Source organism: Pollicipes pollicipes, unplaced genomic scaffold, assembly GCF_011947565.3.
Source record: "Pollicipes pollicipes isolate AB1234 unplaced genomic scaffold, Ppol_2.1 Scaffold_7261;HRSCAF=8764_pilon_pilon_pilon, whole genome shotgun sequence".
In the NCBI taxonomy this organism is placed as follows: Eukaryota; Metazoa; Arthropoda; class Thecostraca; order Pollicipedomorpha; family Pollicipedidae; genus Pollicipes; species Pollicipes pollicipes.
The window spans coordinates 39,680,027-39,696,445 of record NW_023597054.1 but is presented as its reverse complement, the minus strand read 5'-3'; the positions used below and the strand labels follow the sequence as shown (position 1 = coordinate 39,696,445).

Below are 16,419 nucleotides of genomic sequence, written 5' to 3'. Positions count from 1 at the left end.
CGAGCGTCAAATGGCGCGGACCTGTTGAGCGAAGGCTTGAACTTAGCGCAGGCGTGTGAGCGCGGGGGTGCAACTTAACATAATAAGTTTGGGGGAGGAGAGAAAATGGCTTAACCTGTTCACAAAGGGCACCAAATAGATGGGTTTCTCCCTGGGTTTAGTTTGTCATCCCAAAGCTGAGACTGAAGCTCCCCTAACCCGAATAGGAACTGCACCCCGTGAGTGCGGCCCTCTTCTCACTGATATCGATCGTCATGCCAGAGACGTGTGCTTTGCACGTGGAAATATCGTGCAAGATCAGAGAAGGTGTTCTATGGATGCAATTATATAATGTTTGAGGTGTAGATTCGACGATGTTTGTGATTTAGGCACTGATCAAATGCGGCGAGGGTCGATTGAATAACCTGTTGTGTTTCGATGGGTTTGATATATCTGCTTGCAGCAAAATAGTTATTAGTTCGGTAGCGCAGACAGATAAGGATCGGGTGACACAGAAAGAGAGGAACCTTCTGCAAAGGCTCATCGATAGAGTCATCAATCTTGCTGCAAGAATTGTTCCAGGCAAGCGCGTTCGAGAACACGTCATCCTTGATGTTCCATGATGTGTATGCATATACACATAAACATGCATCGTATCATTCACCAAGCACACAACCCGCGCGCGTTGAACGCGTGGACACCTGCAGATTAGGGATTTCTTCTCAGCTGACAAGGGCCTCTCCTAGCGGAACCATCATGCAGACCAGCACAGCCAGGGCCCCTCGCCTGGAGACTGCAGACACACACGCCGCCGTGCAGGACGCCTGCCGCCTGGCGTTCCCTGCCTTCACCCGCGCGACACTGCGCGGCCGGGCAGATATTTCACCGCAGACAGCGTTTCAAAAAACGACAGCGTCACACTGACCGTACACTGGCCCGCTAAACCACGAGCCGAAGACTCACTCAGCTGCGCTCAGCTTTACAACACTGCGGCGTAGTGCTAGATTCTGATGGTGAAGCCGGAAGTAGTGCTGGATTCTGGTGGTGGAACTGGAAGTAGTGCTAGGTTCTGGTCGTGGAACTGGAAGTGGCACTAGATTCTGATGGTGAACCTGGAAGTAGTGCTAGATTCTGGTCGTGGAACTGGGAGTAGCGCTAGATTCTGGTCGTGGAACTGGAAGTAGCGCTAGATTCTGGTGGTGGAACTGGAAGTAGTGCTAGATTCTGGTGGTGGAACTGGAAATAGCGATAGATTTTGGTGGCGGAACTGGAAGTAGCGCTAGATTATGGAGGTGGAACCGGAAGTAGCGCTAGATTCCTGGTGGTGGAACTGGAAGTAGCACTAGACTCTGGTAGTGGAACTGGAAGTAGTGCTAGATTCTGATGGTGGAACGGGAAGAGTAAAAGTAGGATCACTATTTTTCGTGTTGCTGTAACTGTTGATTTGTTCCGGGACAGCCTCACAGTTGTAAAAAGATACGCCCAGTCTCATCTTTGAACGGTACGAATTAATTTTGCAAGATTTTTGGAACCCCTATTTTACGATGGTCGTTCTCGCGCGCACGGTGGTCGCCGCCTGGCTTTACTCGCAGTGGCCAACTCCGTTCGGTTTTATTGAAACTGCAACCCAGATCATCGCTATCCCTGTTCTCGAGATTGCGGGTGCGCAGGCTCAAATATTTTGATGTAATTTGTTTTATTAGTCGATTCTGCAAAAGAGTAAACGGTCTCAGACAAACCTGGATTGGCCTTGTTTGTTTTTTAAACTCATTTTACCCATTCTATCTGACACCAATGATACCCCGCATTTGCTTTCGGAAATGGGGCCCCCTGAGCAGAACCCTAGGGGGTACATTATCGTTCCCCGTCAAGGACCATTCCGTCCCACCGCGGGCTGTGTTCCGGCTGTCATTCTGGTGACACGGGGCGGGATCCCCTGGTCGATCCGGAGGTCCTTAGAGGGATACACATCACATTGGTCCTCACCTTGACGCGGGAGGCCTCCTGACCCGCATAATTGACCCCGATTCGACGCAGGCACCCTCATTGACGTAACAACATCCCTGATCGCCGTAGATGGTCCAATAATTGGCACATATGTTCCAGTTCGGCTTAACGGGCCCGTGCTGGAATTGGGTTGGAAAGCCCACCGTTTGGTGCTGGGGGCCATGACGGGCACAGAACCCTTCCACTGCTTAAACGTGGACAATCGTTATAAGTTATCACGTTGGCTTTCGTTGTCAGAGGGCCTCGGCCAGCGCAAGAGGCCCTCTGTCATTCGGGGTCTCATCCCCGTCCCTGTTGAGCAAATCTTCTCCTGACCGACTCGAGGCCATCTGTTGACACAGATAATCATCCTGTTGACGCAGATGGCCCAGAGGCCCTGTTAGACACTATGAGTCCCTGAGCGATACAGGAGCCCACACTGTTGCAGAGGCCCGACCAATGCAAATCGCGGGCCCGGCCGTGCCCCTTCTTGGGTAGTGGGTCCGAGCTCAGACCGACACGGAGGCGACTTCGGTGTTGGTGATCAATGGTCAACTAGGACGCCCGTATTGTCTCAGGGGTCCTCATACTGTTCAAGAGGATCTCTGATTGATATTTCAGGGTATGACCCAAAGAACTGCGATTCTGGATGTGACCTACAGCCGGTCCTTTCGGGCCCTTGCGTCCTCCAACTAGACTTTTGACAGTCGACTCTGTTGGGGCCACCCAGACCACTCTTCGGGCCTCATCGAATGCTACCCTTGGTCGCCTCGGGACCCAATGCGAGCACAGGACCCTAGCGCTAAGCACTATGGGCCCCTGATAGATGCAGATACAAGGCCCCGACCAGTGTAACTCACTGGCCCGGCTTTGTGGCTGATTGGGAAGTGGGCCCCCCGGCCCATACCGACAAGGAGCCGGCTGCGCGGGTACTGGTGGTCCCTGACCAACATAGAGGCCCATATAGATTCAGGGGTCCCCGATCGGCGCAAGGGGTCCTTTAACTGTCATTTGGGGGTCCGTCCCCGTAGGTCGGGTCCCCTGAATAAGCCTCTGACCAGCCCTCTCCGCCCTTAGACCCTCCAATCGGGTCCTTGATTTTCTGAACCGGTGGGTTCTCCAGGCTTTTCGGATCTTTTCGAACAATGCATCTGGCCAACTCGGGGCCCCTTGCAAGCACAGGGCTCCCGTTAGGCACTGTGGGGGCCTGACAGACGCCGGGGCCCCGACCAATGTAAATCGCTAACTCCAGCTTTGCCTAGTTTGGGAAATGGCCATCAGGCCCATGCCACCAGGGAGCCGACTGTGCGTTACTGGTGGTGTTTGTCTGACATATAGGTCTTTCTTGACATTCGACCCAGGGGGCCCCAGATTGGCGCGTAGGGCTCTCTACCTGTCATTGGAGCGCCCGGCCCTGCGTGCGGGGGGCCATGAGTACGACCTCCTGCCGGCCTTTCGGGCTCTCAAATCGGACCCTTAATCATAGGTTTCGAGGGATCCGAAGGGTCCCTCAGAACTTAAGGGGAGGGGGTCCGTACATCCTGTGCCCCCCCCCCCCCTCCTCTGCCTGCGCTACTGGCAGGATCACGGAACTTGATTTCGCTCGGTAACGTTTGATGATTGTGGTTGATCTGTAACGTGATTACGTTCTTCCTCTCTAAGTTCTTGCAGCGCGGTATTCACGTGCATAAAAATGTTGCTTTAAGCCGGGCAATCAAATGTCCTGTGAAACTAAAGCGTCCCCAAACCGCCACTCATCACCAAGGCGCACATGGGAGAAAGGGCGTCGACGGTTCTCTTGCCGCCGAGAGAGATGAGTTGGGGGGGGGGGGGAGAAGACACGCCCCGTGGCGCGGGGGATGGGGTGTACTCTCAACTGTCTCCACATGAGAGAATTACAGGGGCCACTATACATCACGCACCCTTTTCCTTATGTTTTTGCGCCACGAGAGTACGCGTCGTGGTAAGGTTCATTGGGATTGGGGACCATATAACACACCGTTCCTGACGGCTCTGAGTAGGAGGGGCGCATGCCCCCCCCCCCCCCCCCCGTTACGTTTCAACTACCGACAGGTGCCAGTCAAATCAGAGATATTCCATATCACATTCACAAGCGACGAGTCCCATGTGATGTGTTCAGAAGTCATTACCGGCTAAACGGAGCATCGGCAGGATCACCACGGGGTCAAAGGACGCCACGCGCAAGCATGGTGCCACTTTCACCGGTTGATCAGCGGTAATGACCTTATGTATCCTCACGAGCTTACGCGCCATGACTGGATCGTCACACTGTCACTGGTGTCAGCAGCGAGGTGGAGACATCGATAACCGCTGGCGGCAAGGCCGTCTCGAAACTCAAGTGTCAGGGTGCACCCCATGTCCTCGCCGCATCTCGCCGCGGCGTCATCTGGGTCGCTGCCAACAGCTGTCGGATGCTGCGCTGCTAAATAGCGGTAGCACGAATCCAGTTCGGCAATTAGCGGTCTCGCAGGCCGCCGTTACGTCACATCAGCACGATTCATCAGCCTCCGCGGCGCATTGATCGCAATGCGGCCTCGCAGGCTGCAGCATTGTCTGAATATTGCATCTCACTGGGATCAGAAGCGGAGCAGAAGACGAGATAATCACCCCAAATCAGAGCAAATAGTGGCGCCGGGCGGCGTCCGACCCAGCCGTCCAGCGGCTTGCTCTTGACATTAGCGCTGGCAGGTCGCCTCCGGGCGGCCCATATAAACCAAGGCGTTGAAGGCATCGATATCAGTGCACCCGCAGCTTCTCAGTGACCAACGATGTACACCCAGGTGAGACGCTCGGCACTGTGGCACCGTGTCAGCGGGGACGTTCGCGTTCGCTTGCATCTCGCCTCACCTTTAGACTTCCCTCTGGAGTGGTTACTTGCTTCGAAATCGTACAGTAGACTTGTCAAAAGAGTTCAGTTGGGAACTTCCAACTGTGAAATTATTTTGCATTATCCTTCGGTTTCATTGGTGTGCGTCATTCCTGTCTGGCTACCACCGCCATGGGCAGCGGCACGTGTTTCGCTTGAGCATTAGGGTGTCGGCTGGGCGCACCGCCAATTGTTATCAAAGGAAACGGCAAGACGAGCCAGCCATAGACCATAATTCATGTACGCATCTCGAGAAGCACGCCGTAACCAGAATGCGAGAAACCAAGCTAGTGCGGATCTGTTATTCCGTTTTGCGTCTAACGCCGTCGCCTCGGTCTGCAGGCAGCTGTCGCGTTCGTGGCGCTCTGCGCCGTCGGCGTTCTGGCCGCCCCACCCGGCCGGTACCCGTCCACCGCGGCACCGGCGCTGGCCCGGTACCAGTTCCAGTACGTCGTCTCGGACGAGTACGCCGGTCTTGAGCACAGCCGCGCAGAGAGCCGGGACGGTGACCAGACCACCGGCTCGTACCGCGTGCTGCTGCCCGACGGCCGTGTGCAGCACGTGCAGTACATCGTGGACGGCGACCAGGGGTACGCGGTCGAGGTGAGCTACGAGGGCGAGGCTCGGCCGTACCAGCCGGTGCCGCGGTACCCACCCCGGTACCGGGCGCGCACCTACACCCTGGGCGCCACGACCGAGGCGCCCCTGCCGGCCACCCCCGAAACTCCGGCCATCGAGACTGTGCAGGACAGCGTGGAGCCTCAGGCGGAGGAGACTGCCGAGCAGACGGAGACGGCTTCATATGAGGCGGAGACGGCTGCCGAGCAGACGGAGACGGCTTCACATGAACCGGAGACGGCGCCCGAGCAGGCGGAGACGGTGGTCGAGCAGACGGAGATTGCAGCATACGAGCCGGAGACGGCGGCCGAGCAGGTGGAGACGGCAGCATATGAACCAGAGACGGCAGCCGAGCAGACGGAGACGGTGGCGTACGAGCCGGAGACGGCGGCCGAGCAGGCGGAGACGGCAGCATATGAACCAGAGACGGCGGCCGAGCAGACGGAGATTGCAGCATACGGGCCGGAGACAGAGGCCGAGCAGCCGGAGATGGCGGTCGAGCAGGCGGAGGCGGAGCTGGCGCAGACGGACGCGGAGGACGCAGCTCCCGGTGTCACCCCGTCCGCTGTCTATCGTCAGGATATTGCATAGTGCAAGTCGCGGCCCGGAGCAGGAGAAGGCCAGCGGCCGAGCTTACCAACAAGTGTCGTGCGAACCATGTATTACAGTGTAGCGGCACTCCTGTTCACGCGACGAAAATACAGCGCCATCTGTGCGATCCGGCTTGTAAAAGCGGCTACCAAAGCGCCTACCGAGACCATCTCATCGCCATTATGAGGAACCATAAGCAACAATGAAACACACAGAGTGAACACGACCAAGACAACAGTGGTACACATTAGCCTGCCATACACGGGTCACATAATTTTAACACAGAGCGTAGCCCGGGGTAGTAAAAGGATCACATGGAAATCGCAAAAACGTCACAAATTAGGATAAACTGGGCGAAGCAGACCAACATACCAATGAACACAAAACGTGCGGATAAGCTGAGCACGAAACAAAATGTTTTCAATGAAATGATTTTAAATATCAAGACTGAACTACATTTCACGAGATACGTGCATAGCAATGATAAAAGTTTGGCTTGGATGCATGGATTCAAAGAATCAGATGAAAACTTAAAATTTCGATCAGAACAGAAGTTGACAATTCGAAGGCCAGTGCATGCAACCACGATAATAAACGAAATGCCACAGAACATTGTAATCAGAGCAAAATGACCTATTAAAATGTATCAGACATCTGCTTCCTCCAATTAGAGCTGGTCATGGACGTACGTGCGGAGCAGCAGACAGTCCAAAAATGTCCAGAGTCAAAACGAACATACCCATAACGTACAAAGTCAAATTCGAGCATACCAGCTGTACCTCTACGCAGACTACCTTTCATTTCATAGCCTCGTCATTAAGCACACAAAACACGTAAATCATCATTAGGAAAGCTTTACTGAACTGAAAAGCCTAACACGGCTTTAAAGTCCTGTCTCAGAACAGACAGCAGCCGACGCGTTCCGCTCCATCCGTCCTGCGGCTGCTGGCAGGCCAGTGCCTGCGCTGCTCCGTCTTCCCCTCCCCACCCCTCATGGCGCCCAAAGACAAACACATTCCCAGCGGCCAAAGCCTACAGTCCCGCGGTGCAGCAACTCCAGGGCTGCACTTCAATGCTGGCTGGATAAAGGCCAGCCGCTCGGAGCGTCGCCCCCGGCCACAGGGCCGCCATGTGACTCGGAGGGCGGGGCTACAGCCGGGGGAAACACGACGGCGGCCTTCGCGCGGCATCAGCGGGCGACCGACGACATTAGAAACAGCTTACCGCTATCACAGAGGAGGCGTGTGCGATGACCCAGCAATGACCCAGCAGTGACTCGCTGCCACAAACGGTTCAATGGCTACCGGAGCGATCAGAGCCAGTCTCTCAGACACCACCGCGCAGCACCGGAGGAGGCCGACGCACCAGCGTTCAGCAACAGCTTCGCGGGCAGCGCCGACGGACGCGGGAGCGCGCGCTACATGTTCAGCAGGCGCTTCCACCACGTTTCGTCGGTGAACTCGCCACGCTCCTTCGCCTTCTGCAGGTTCTCACGGTACCCGTCGAACGAGATGTAGGGCTTGATGCGCTGGTCGGCGTCCAGGGACAGAGAGTAGGGGTTGGTGTTCTGTTCGGACGAGTTGGTGCTGCTGCTGGTGGTGCTGGGGTGGCCCGTGGTGACGAACGTGTTAGAGGGTGACGGTGCTGGCGCCGCCGGACGACCGCAGCGGGTAGCTGAAGTTGCGCACCAGCAGCGTCATGTCCTCGCAGCGCTGGCACCGCTTGTTGCCGGAGTTGATGAAGCAGTCCTGGTGGTCGCGCGCCACGCGGTTCACGACCGTCTGCGCCACGCCCGCCAGCGTGGTCGACTTGGCGAACTGCAACAGCGCAGGCCGGCTCTCGGTGGCGGACCGGTACGAGCCTCGCAGCGGCGTGCGTGCCGTCACGCTCGCCGTCAATGCCCAATGAGGCCCACAGATGGCAACGGGCCGCACTCAGTCCACAACCCCCCGCAACCCACACGGCACAGGTTTTCCGTTGTAGCACGCAAGGAAGCCTTATTCTAAGGTCCCTAAAAGCAATGAATTAATCGCGACACACGTTTGGATTTACGAATGCAATGTTGTCCTTTGGGTTTGATTCGTAGTACAGCCCCAACAGCAGTGGGATTTTGCACAGGACACACCTCGTACTTAGGCCACATTCACAGTTACACTACAATAAACTGACGTCAAGGTGAGAAGACCATCGTCAGCATCCACCACCACGTCAATCCTGATCGCTCAGTTGGTTAGCACGCCCGCCTTTGGATCTACCTAGCCTTGGCGGGGTGGGTTCGAGTCGGTTTAGGCACCCGCTATTTACCCCCCGCACCTCCCCCTGACAGACGTGGCCAGCGGCCCGTGGCAGCGGCCACGCTAAAGGTCAGGTGACGTCAGAGAGCAGGGCGGACCGTGCTAAGCGTGGCAGTATGTTAAGGTTTCGCCGCCCAATTCTGCCGTTGGCCTGCAGTTAAACGATCGGATAGCACGGGACAGGGCTTGTACATCAAACACTGCTTAGCCTGTACTCTGATCGCAGACATCCAAAAATTTTAAAGGACCGGATTAGATTTTCAAAAATGGCGTCAGCTGACCCCTCCCAAAACTGAATCAGGTCTCCTACCTTAAGCATGAGTCACCGTGCAGGAGCGTAGTTTCCCAAAATGAGTTACAGGGGACAGTGGGCGGCTGAACCGGGAAAAATGAAACTTGTCCCAAAAATACGCGGACAATCTGTTTTTCCCTGGCATCGTCCCGTTTTAACCAAATTTGAGGAATTGGAGCCAAGGTCAGGTGGGCTGAAGCCCCCTCCCCAACTGAAATGAAACTGCACTTCTGCCCCGGTGTCTGCTCTGTAGGGCCCAGTAGGACACGTCAGTCGGGATTCGCTTCTGGCAATAGGGAGATCAGCTCTAGACGTCCTGCGCGAACTTGGCGTGTTCACAGCAAACGAAGATCTACTCATTACCAACGTAGGCAACTACACACATCCTGTGAGCACGACTCACCATTTCCCTTATCTCACTGCAGATAACAGCGGGGTACTAATCTGACGGCCATGGCCGCATGCCAGTACCCGACAGCGCTGTAGCGTCACCCCGGCGACTAACCTCCTCCACTACCAGCTGGGCCACCTCCTTGTTGACCTGCGGCTCGTCGCGCACCTCCTCCAGGGCGCGGTAGAGGCCGCGCGAGAGCAGCAGCAGGAAGCGGCACGACTCGTCCAGCTGCACGCTGACGAAGTCGGGCTCGGCCAGCGCCGGCTCGGCGCAGCAGGCGCGCAGGCGCTCGTCCTCGCGGTAGCCGCCCTTCACCCGGTAGTTGCCCAGGCAGCGCGTCACCTCCTGGCCGGCCAGCGTCTCGCCTGGGGGCAAGGCACGCGCCGCTCAGTGGGACCGTGTCACGAGCCGCTCAGGGGGACCGTGTCACGAGCCGCTCAGAGGGACCGTATCATGAGCCGCTCAGGGGGACCGTGTCATGAGCCGCTCAGAGGGACCGTGTCAAGAGTCGCTCAGAAGGACCGTGTCAAGAGTCCTTCAGAGGGACCTTATCGCGCGCCGCCCAGAGGGACCGTGTCATGAGCCCCTCAGAGGGACCGTATAACGCATCGCTCAGCGGGACCGTGTCATGAGCCGCTCAGAGGGACCGTGTCACGAGCCACTCAAAGGGACCTTGTCATGAGCAGCTCAGAGGGACCGTGTCAAGAGTCGCTCAGAGGGATCGTGTCATGGGCCGCTCAGAGGGACCGTGTCATGGGACGCTCAGAGGGACCTTATCATGCGCCGCTCAGAGACCGTGTCATGAGATGCTCAGAGGGATCGTGTAACGAGCCGCTCGGAGGGACCGCGTCACGAGCCGCTCAAAAGGACCCTGTCATGAGCCGCTCAGAGGGACCGTGTCAAGAGCCGCTCAGAGGGACCGTGTCATGAGCCCCTCAGAGGGACCGTGTCACGAGCTGCTCAGAGGGACCGTGTCACGAGCCCCTCAGAGGGACCGTGTCACGAGCCGCTCAGAGGGACCTTATCATGCGCCGCTCGGAGGGACTGTGCCATGAGACGCTCAGGGGGACCGTATCACAAGCCGCTCAGAGGAACCGTGTCACGAGCCGCTCAGAGGGACCGTGTCACGAGCCGCTCAGAGGGACCGTGTCACGCGCCGCTCAGAGGGGCCGTGTCACGCGCCGGGGGCGTGCCAACCAGCAATCGAGGTTGACGAATCACGCGGCTCGTCACCAGGTCCTCCGTCTCACCTGGGTAGGCCGAAGCGCAGCCACGGCGCTCCAGCAAGGGCCAGCGGGATTTCAGCGACGGTAGTAATACACTTACGGCAACAAAGTCACCACTACAACTGGCGTCCGCAGTTTGGGCGCGCCGTAAAGCACGCATTGCGCTTGTTCACACGGGATTCGTTCTCCCAAACCATGCGCAGCGAAAAGCCATGCGCGGGCTTCGCCTCCAGAGGCGAGTGACATGGTTAACAAGAACGCTATATGACCAGCGTGTGTACGGGCCGGCGAGGCTTGACGCACCTTGTCTGAGCGGCGTCACGTCCATGCCGAGCTGCTGCAGACGCAACAGCTCGTCCTCGTTGGTCAGCGTATGGTCAGTGGTCAGCTGCAGTACCTGTCAGACGCACGAGGGACAGAGCGGGCAGACGTCATTCACCTCATCTATGTCATGTCCGAGTCACCAGATCCACTAGCACAGCATGATGCACCAGGTGATGAAGCACGTGAAAATAACTGAGCGTGGCGCCTATATACACAAAAGGGCATACTGCTGGCTCACCACTCTCGCGCCCAGACGGAGATCATACTGGATGGCCAGTTTCTAGCGCGTCTGGGTAAGGTCACGACCCCGCATGATGACCGCACCAATGGCCCTATTAGATTGCAGTTCAATTTCACAAAGCGAACATGGCTTGCATCCAGTTCAATGAAACATAACTACGAGCACACGCCATTTTGGATCGCGCAGCGCGAACACTCGTGTTCGAAAGACTGCGTCTCACCGGGGCTTCTGATATACGAAGAACTTACCAGTCGGAACACAACGTAACCGCTACCGTTTCCGGACCAATGACTTGAAAGCATGACACAATTACAAAGCTCGTGGTTTCATACCTCCGTCTCGGGCGAGACCGCACCGTGCCCGGGGTCATCCGCCAGCCGCGCCGCCCACCTTCAGAATGCCGTTCTCGTCCGTCTTGCAGAGCAGAGCGCGCGAGTCCCCCACGTTGGACACGTACAGCCGGTTCTGGTGGACCACCACCACGACGGCCGTGGTGCCGCCGCTGATCCGAGAGTTGAGCTGGGTCAGCTTCTGCATCGCCGCCGGATGATCCCGGTTCGCCTCGAACTCGGTCAGGCCCTGCGCGCGCCGGCCGCCTCTTAAGCACGACACGGGCGGCTTGGCGGGGACCAAGGCCCGATCACACAAGCCACTAACACGGCGCAAGGAGAGCACCCATCGGCAGCGTGTCGCCAGACGACGGCTGCGCTCAAATCGGCATCACCGGCAACAGGGTGCACGTCGCTGGTAAATGTCACGCCGGTGTCCTGCAGCCTTCACCAGCGCTAGGATAAAGGTTCAGAGTGGCCGCGTACTCGGAGCTCGCTGCTCGCCATCTGTCCGCTCGTGTTCTCATCCGGGACCGCCATTGACGTGAGAGACGAGACGTCTTGATCGGCTATATGGCCCGTATCCAGTCCGTTCGAAACCGTTCAGCCAAACAGACCGAGGAGCGTCGGCCTGGCCAGAACGCCAGGCCGACCCCGGCAGGCGCTGCGCCAGCTGCCGCCCCCCGCCCCCCTCCCCTCCGACACCGCTCCAGCGTCGGCGTCACTGACCGCCGGTATCTCGGAGAGCAGCATGGCGCGCTGGGCCAGCGCCTCGTCGATCATCTCGAAGAAGCCCTTCTCGACGGCCAGGAACGCCTGCTGCAGCGCCACGCACACGCTCTCGTCCGAGCTGCCGCGCCGGGTCAGCTGGCCGAAGCTCAGCTCCGCTGCCGGCGCCGGCCGCGCGGGTCAGGGCGCCGGCCGGCCTGCCCGCGGACTCACCGCCACCGCAAGCACGACGCACAGAGGCCGGCAAGTTGTCGAGGATTATAGCGTGTCGAGGTGTGTGATCAAGTGAACACATTTTAAGCAGCATTAGTGTTACCATAGTTTTGACGAGCTTCCCAGCCATACTTTCTTAACGAATTCCATTCTGCGGTTCTGGGAGATTATCGCAAACGCCACACCCAATTTATGATCAAGACATTCACGTATGCACCCGGAGAGGGAGAGGGGGGGGGGGGGGAGGGGCACCGTAGATTTACGACGCAATCAGCTGCTGAGGCTGTATAGCGTCCCCTCTTCTCACCCTAGCAGGAAAGGCGGGCACCGCAGGCAATCGAACCCCGCACCTCTGGCTTCCCAGACGCGTAGTGGTTAACGCAGACACGTTAACCACCGCACTAGCAGCAGCCTGGGGGGGGGGGGGGAGGAGCAGCCCAAATAATTTAATGTTTGAGCATTAGGTCCATGGCCGTGCATGGCATGAATGGCCTAAAAAGTCTACAATAATTGTTGCAACTAGCAATCCCTTTTAGAAGTGCCACACCAGGTTACAACAGGGCAGGGCACGGCAGGGCAGAGCAGGGCAAGGCAGGGCAGAGCAGGGCAAGGCAGGGCAGGGCAGAGCAGGGCAGGGCAGGGCAGGGCAGGGCAGGGCAGGGCAGGGCAGGGCAGGGCAGGGCAGGGCATGGCGGAGCACAGCAGAGCAGGGTGGAGCAAGGCAGGGCAGGGCAGGGCAGGGCAGGGCAGGGCAGGGCAGGGCAGGGCAGGGCAGAGCAGAGCAGAGCAGGGCAGAGCAGGGCAGAGCAGGGCAGAGCAGGGCAGAGCTGGTCAGCTGATGTCTTCCTCACCTGGCATTCGCTGCTGGGCGAAGTGGGCAGCGCGCGACCCATCATGGCCGTCGAACACGCCGTACAGGCAGAGGTCGGTGTCCAGCTCAAAGTGGAAGCTGTAGTCCTCCTGTGTGTGCTCCTGGGTCCGGTAACCGTCACGCCGGTACGCCTTGTTCGTTTCGTAACCAACGCCTGGAGAGCAAGCACTGATGCATTCATGGCTACAGAAGATGTGGGTGCTGATGCTAAGTGACCACATTATACTCACATGCTTATAAAGCCTAGGTTGCTGGCAACCCTGTGTTTGCCCTCAACTTAAACTCATGCAAATATTTGAAGCTGGTCGAAAAAAGAAGTCATTTGCATAGTGCATAGCATCACACATTATTTGCCTCCTCCAGCAGGCACAGGGAACATAACACAGTCGTTAGGTGTGGTAGAATGTTGCTGTTTGTGGCCAGCAAATGAACACCCTATTCCAAAAGCGTGATCATGTAAGGTTTGTGAGTGTGAAAATATCCCAAGAAGTGCATGAACAAACGATTGATCAAAGTCAGCCGTTTTATGCATTATTACCATACCAATGTCATGGTTCTTCTATGTTTCCAATGGTCCTTACAAATTGGCTCATGATGACTGATCCGACAAGCAGGATCACACACACAGCTACCCAGCACCAGCCATCATCCCATAGAATGCACATAGCACAGCTAGCCCTCAGACTTCAACATGATGGCTCGGCCTGGGCTTGGCTGCCCTCAACAGGATGTCACCGGCGGAAGTGGCAGGTCGGTCGTACCAGAGTTGTTGCAGACGGGCAGGTCGTCCGTCCAGCTGCTCTGCTGCTGCGGCAGGCTCTGCAGCGGCAGGTGGGGCCCGCTGGACGCCGTTGGAGTCGACGACATCCTGTCTTACTCTTGGGGCAGCCAACTCAAAGCTGCAAAAGCACAATGTGCACACAACTTCAGTCTGCTTTATGCTGCATCTCATTCGACTGGAAGTGGCACTAATTGTAGTATCTAGTGCCTGATGGGAATCACAGAGACTTGAAACTGGTGTGCCCAAATAAATCAATGTTCAAGAATTGAACATGGCATGCAATGGGGCAGCATGTGTGAATCACGGGATCATACAACATACAGGTTTATATTTGTTTTCATTCATGCTATGTATATTACATTTCTCTTCAGCTTAGGCTAATGTAAAATAAAAATTCTTTCAAAAACTGTTGAGAGGATGTTAAGTGGCATTTATTCTAACAACAACTGTCAGAAATGTCAATAAAGAAGCACATCAAACCCATTTTATTAAAGCCCATGTATGTGCCCATGGTCCTATTCATTCTGGTATTCATGTCATAAAGTTCCTAACCAAATCAAGCCCATGCAAACCCAACTTGTGCAGGACTACAGATGTTGTCAGGGTGCAGACAGTACATGCCAGGTTGTGAGCATCTAATATGGAGTGGTCACACATAGAGCCATCTTGTTGTCCCATTTGTGCCCTTAATATAGTGAGAGCAGGAAAACCCACACTGAGGATGAGGGGGGGGGGGAGCTGATGGACTATTTTTGGGTGTGTTTCTTCCTAGCTGATATTTATAGGGCCAATGCTAAACTTTGCCCATTGCCCTGTCTACATAGGTTTCTTTGAAACCCATAGAAAATACAAACTCCATTTTCACCAGAATCCAATAGCTCTACCAAAGTCTGAAGGTGGAGATTAAGGGAATATCACTGTTTTTAGGCACTTCTTTTTGTGCAATGCCACAAGTATAAGGTCAATGTCCAAAGAAGTTGAGATGGATATATTGACATCCCTATGGTGGAACACATGCTGAGATCCGCTCCAGCAGAATCAATTCTACAGCCACCAAGCCATGGTCCACTCACCCAGAATCAATTCTATAGTCACTGAGCCATGGTCCACTCAGCCAGAATCAATTCTGCAGCTACCAAGCCATGACCCACTTAGCCAGAATCAATTCTACAGTCACCAAGCCATGGTTCACTCAGCCAGAATCAATTCTATAGTCACCAAGCCATGACTCCTTGAACCTAAACTTAAGTTTAATCAAAGTTGTGCTATGCTAGTTGGAGTCAGAGAAATATGTGACACCTGCAGTGAGTCATTACCAGGATCCATTGATGTAGAGTTTAACATAAGTCTATCCAACATGTTCATGATAATTGATTGCTTTGAGAGCACTGACCACAAGTAATTTTGTAACCATGGCCCTGCTTATAGCTAAAGCTCACAACATGGAGAATTCCTTTTGGGTTTAGTACTTGGAAACCAGACATTTCTCACACCATGCCTAAGATTTCCACTACCACTTACCATTTCCATTATAAATATATCATGATGGTTGCCTGACATATATATCAACATTCTGGACATGAAAGATATATTTTATATATATATATATATATATATATATAACATTCTATTGAGTAGTTTTGAACAGCTCAGCCAAAACATGAGGTAACAAGCAAATTCTCATCTCTTCACAAGTGCAAAAGACATGCTCATATAATACCAATCCTATGTAGATGTAACAAACATCTCAAGACACTCAATAGGTGGATAACAGGCATTACTTTAACTGCTTAGATTTGTGGAAGTGGTGGGCATTTCACAAATAAATGAATCCAATTGCAATCAGGTTGGCTTTTGTGAAAGAAGTTTGCACTTGCAAGAATAAATTTGACTCCAATAGAATGTTCTACATCAGGATGAATTGCAATATGTGAAGCCTTCACTTCTTATCCATAGATATCAAAGTGAATGCAAAAATCAAGTTTGCATTTAACTTGGCATATTGTGTGCACTGCGCAGGCACTGGCAATGAGCTGTGACAAAATCAGTTCAGTGTTCCAGTTTGCACACCAAACTCAGTGCTCACAATATATATGTTGAGCAATTTGCTGCACATAGGCATAGGGTGTTGGACTATGATTGGCAGTTGGCAGTGGCAGAGTTGAAATAAATTCATCTTCGGCCATCCTTCATGGTCCAGACACCCCATGGTACTGCACACAACCTGGCAAAGCCATGTGGACTAGCAGACATACATCACGCTGCTGGGCTTCACCTGTCACTTTAAGAGTAAAAAAAATATTCACACTCTATCGCATAATACCTGCGTCTTCGCTCCGAACTGGCTAATCCCAAGAGCTAAGCTCATATCCCTATCCGCTCTTAACCCAAGCCGCGAATGTAGCGCCCGCGTCAGAATGCGTCACTTCGAGGCCGTCAAGTAAGCAAAGGTGTATATTTGTTTCCAAGTAGCCAAAGACTTTTTTCCTACAGAATTCTATGGATATTTGGTGGCATCTCGGGATTCCAGAAATCTCCCCCAATTTGTTGAGCCTCCACGAACAGGACGAGCTTCGGTATTTGATCTCGGTTTTGGTGGTAACTTTAAGATCGTGATGAGTGGACCGGCTGTCGGGTTGTTCAGGTATCCTGCCCCGTCTGCCT

The 16,419-nt window shown here is 55.0% G+C and overlaps 1 protein-coding gene across 1 annotated transcript; it reads right to left on the bottom strand.

The window, feature by feature from the left end:
• Positions 1-7,478: 7,478 nt before the first annotated feature.
• Positions 7,479-16,164, bottom strand: LOC119111417 (TGF-beta-activated kinase 1 and MAP3K7-binding protein 1). The gene is made up of 9 exons (XM_037235229.1): positions 16,079-16,164; positions 13,736-13,873; positions 12,955-13,128; positions 11,891-12,048; positions 11,223-11,411; positions 10,571-10,664; positions 9,153-9,406; positions 7,702-7,878; positions 7,479-7,589 (listed from the first exon to the last, which is right to left on the bottom strand). The coding sequence occupies exons 2-9, from the start codon at positions 13,839-13,841 to the stop codon at positions 7,479-7,481; spliced, it is 1,263 nt and encodes a 420-aa protein (XP_037091124.1). The 5' UTR covers positions 13,842-13,873; positions 16,079-16,164.
• Positions 16,165-16,419: the final 255 nt, after the last annotated feature.